This window comes from Otolemur garnettii, unplaced genomic scaffold, assembly GCF_000181295.1.
Source record: "Otolemur garnettii isolate 467f Iridium unplaced genomic scaffold, OtoGar3 scaffold00144, whole genome shotgun sequence".
In the NCBI taxonomy this organism is placed as follows: Eukaryota; Metazoa; Chordata; class Mammalia; order Primates; family Galagidae; genus Otolemur; species Otolemur garnettii.
Genome location: NW_003852539.1, coordinates 5,034,466 through 5,036,357, shown reverse-complemented (window position 1 = coordinate 5,036,357; position 1,892 = coordinate 5,034,466). Strand labels below are relative to the sequence as shown.

General features: G+C 42.3%; 1 protein-coding gene across 1 annotated transcript in view; it reads left to right on the top strand.

The window, feature by feature from the left end:
- UTP11 (UTP11, small subunit processome component) overlaps positions 1-1,892 on the top strand; it is a 15,583-nt gene that overhangs the window by 5,282 nt on the left and 8,409 nt on the right. The window contains exon 2 of the mRNA XM_003799004.3: positions 1,213-1,274. Coding sequence (XP_003799052.1) covers positions 1,213-1,274 — 62 coding nt within the window. The remainder of the gene's footprint in view (positions 1-1,212; positions 1,275-1,892) is intronic.

The following is a 1,892-nucleotide window of genomic DNA, read 5'->3' as shown; positions in this document are numbered from 1 at the left end:
TGTGTGAACTCCTTTCCCCTAGCCGTTCGCATGTGTGCAATAGGATGCCTGTGACCGTGGTTACCACACGTGCACCCGCGCAAGTGTGAACAGCTTGGAAAAAGGAGCTGTGGCAGATAAAAGGTATTCCAGTCTTCCTTATCACTCTGCACCAAAATGCATCACTAGGTCTTATTATTGGGATAGGGCTTATATTTAACAAGTGCATAGAAATCCTGCTAGGGCTTATTTTTTGGGTAGGTCTTATTTTGGGGGGAACACAGTATAATCCTTGTACCTTCCAAGTTTTTGTCAGAGAAAGTACTTTCTTTCATACTTTGTTTTCTCTCAGACCTGTACTAAAGGTAAAATAATAACAGTAAATTTACGCTGGGCACCTGCTGTGTGTCAAGCCGTGTGCAGGCACTACCACTTACAGAGGCTTATTGAATCCTTTTAAGAAACTGAGGAGGGCTGGGTGAGGTGACTCATGTCTCTAGCACTCTGCGAGGCTGAGGCGGGTGGATTGCCTGAGCTCAGGAGTTTGAGACAAGCCAGAGTAAGAGTAGGACCCCTGTCTCTTCTAAAATGAAAAAACGGAGGGGAGAGGATCACTGGATCCCAAGAGTTTGAGGTTGCTGTGTGCTACAACACCAGAGTACTCTACCCATGGTGACAAAGTGAGACTCTGTTTAAAAAAAAAAGAACCTTGAGAAGTAGGTACTTTATTCTTTATTCTCATTTTACTGTTAGGAAAGAGTAGCTCAGAGAAGTTAAGTGACTTGCCCAAGGTCACAGGTTGTTAAGCGGTAAAGCTTTGGATTTGAACCTAAGACTCTAGACTCTAAATTTAGCTCCCTTACCACAGTTGCCTCCCTGTTACTATGTTTTCCCTTTGTAGTATTTTATAAACCCTTGGATTAAGTCGGTAGTAATTTTAGTACAACTGGCAACTGCTTGCTTAGTGCCGAGTCATTGTTGCCTCTCTCTGTCCTTAATAGGCCAAGAAACCTACTATAGCAGTGCTTGTGACCTCTCTGGTACTGGCATGGTCCCTTTCATCCTTGGGCAGAGCCCAGTTGCAGGGAGGGGAGGGAACAGGGTAGTGGGTTGGCTCCAAGGACATGGATTTACTGGACACTCTAGAGGCTCTTGTTCCCATTAGGTGTCATGTTCATTTGGGCATGTGTTTGCTGAGGAAACTAAGCACTATTTTTTGCTTTTGTCTTTTAGCCTGGCTTTCGAAAACATCTGGGCCTGCTGGAGAAAAAGAAAGATTACAAACTTCGCGCAGAGTGAGTTTCTTCAGTCTTTCTGGTAGAAGTGCTGCCAAGAAGCCTCATAAGCTCCCTGCACTGCAGCTGAATTGCCTAAGTGTCCAATGGGGAATAGTTTCCTGCCATTGATAAAATGGCCAAAGCTCTGGCAGCATGTCACATAATTTTCTGTGACCCTAAACGTCTCTCTTTGTTCAGGCAGATCATTATTTATTTAACTGTAGTTGCATTGTGAAATTTTTTTTATTATGTTGTTCCAAATCGTTTTGTCATAATGCCTTTGATTTGCCTCTGCTTTGGTGTTTGAACAAAAAGCTGAGTCTTTTTTCTCTTCATTTTCTTAAAGTGCAAGATATAATTTGAAATTCCATTTGTTGAGTCTGTTACATCACTGTGTGTGTGGTGGGGAGTGAAGAGATGTGAAAGATAGATTCATGAGACTGAGCGTGGGTGACAATGAACTCTGAATACATTTTGTAAAAACAATTATGTCCATTCTTCTCCACTAGAACTTCATTTGCAAAATACTTTATTTGTTAGCTGTACATATCAGCTGAGGCCCTTCTTGTGTTCCTGGTACAGGTGGTGATGATGGAGTTGGTTTTCTGTAGGTCCTAGGATTTTTTTTTTTTTTTT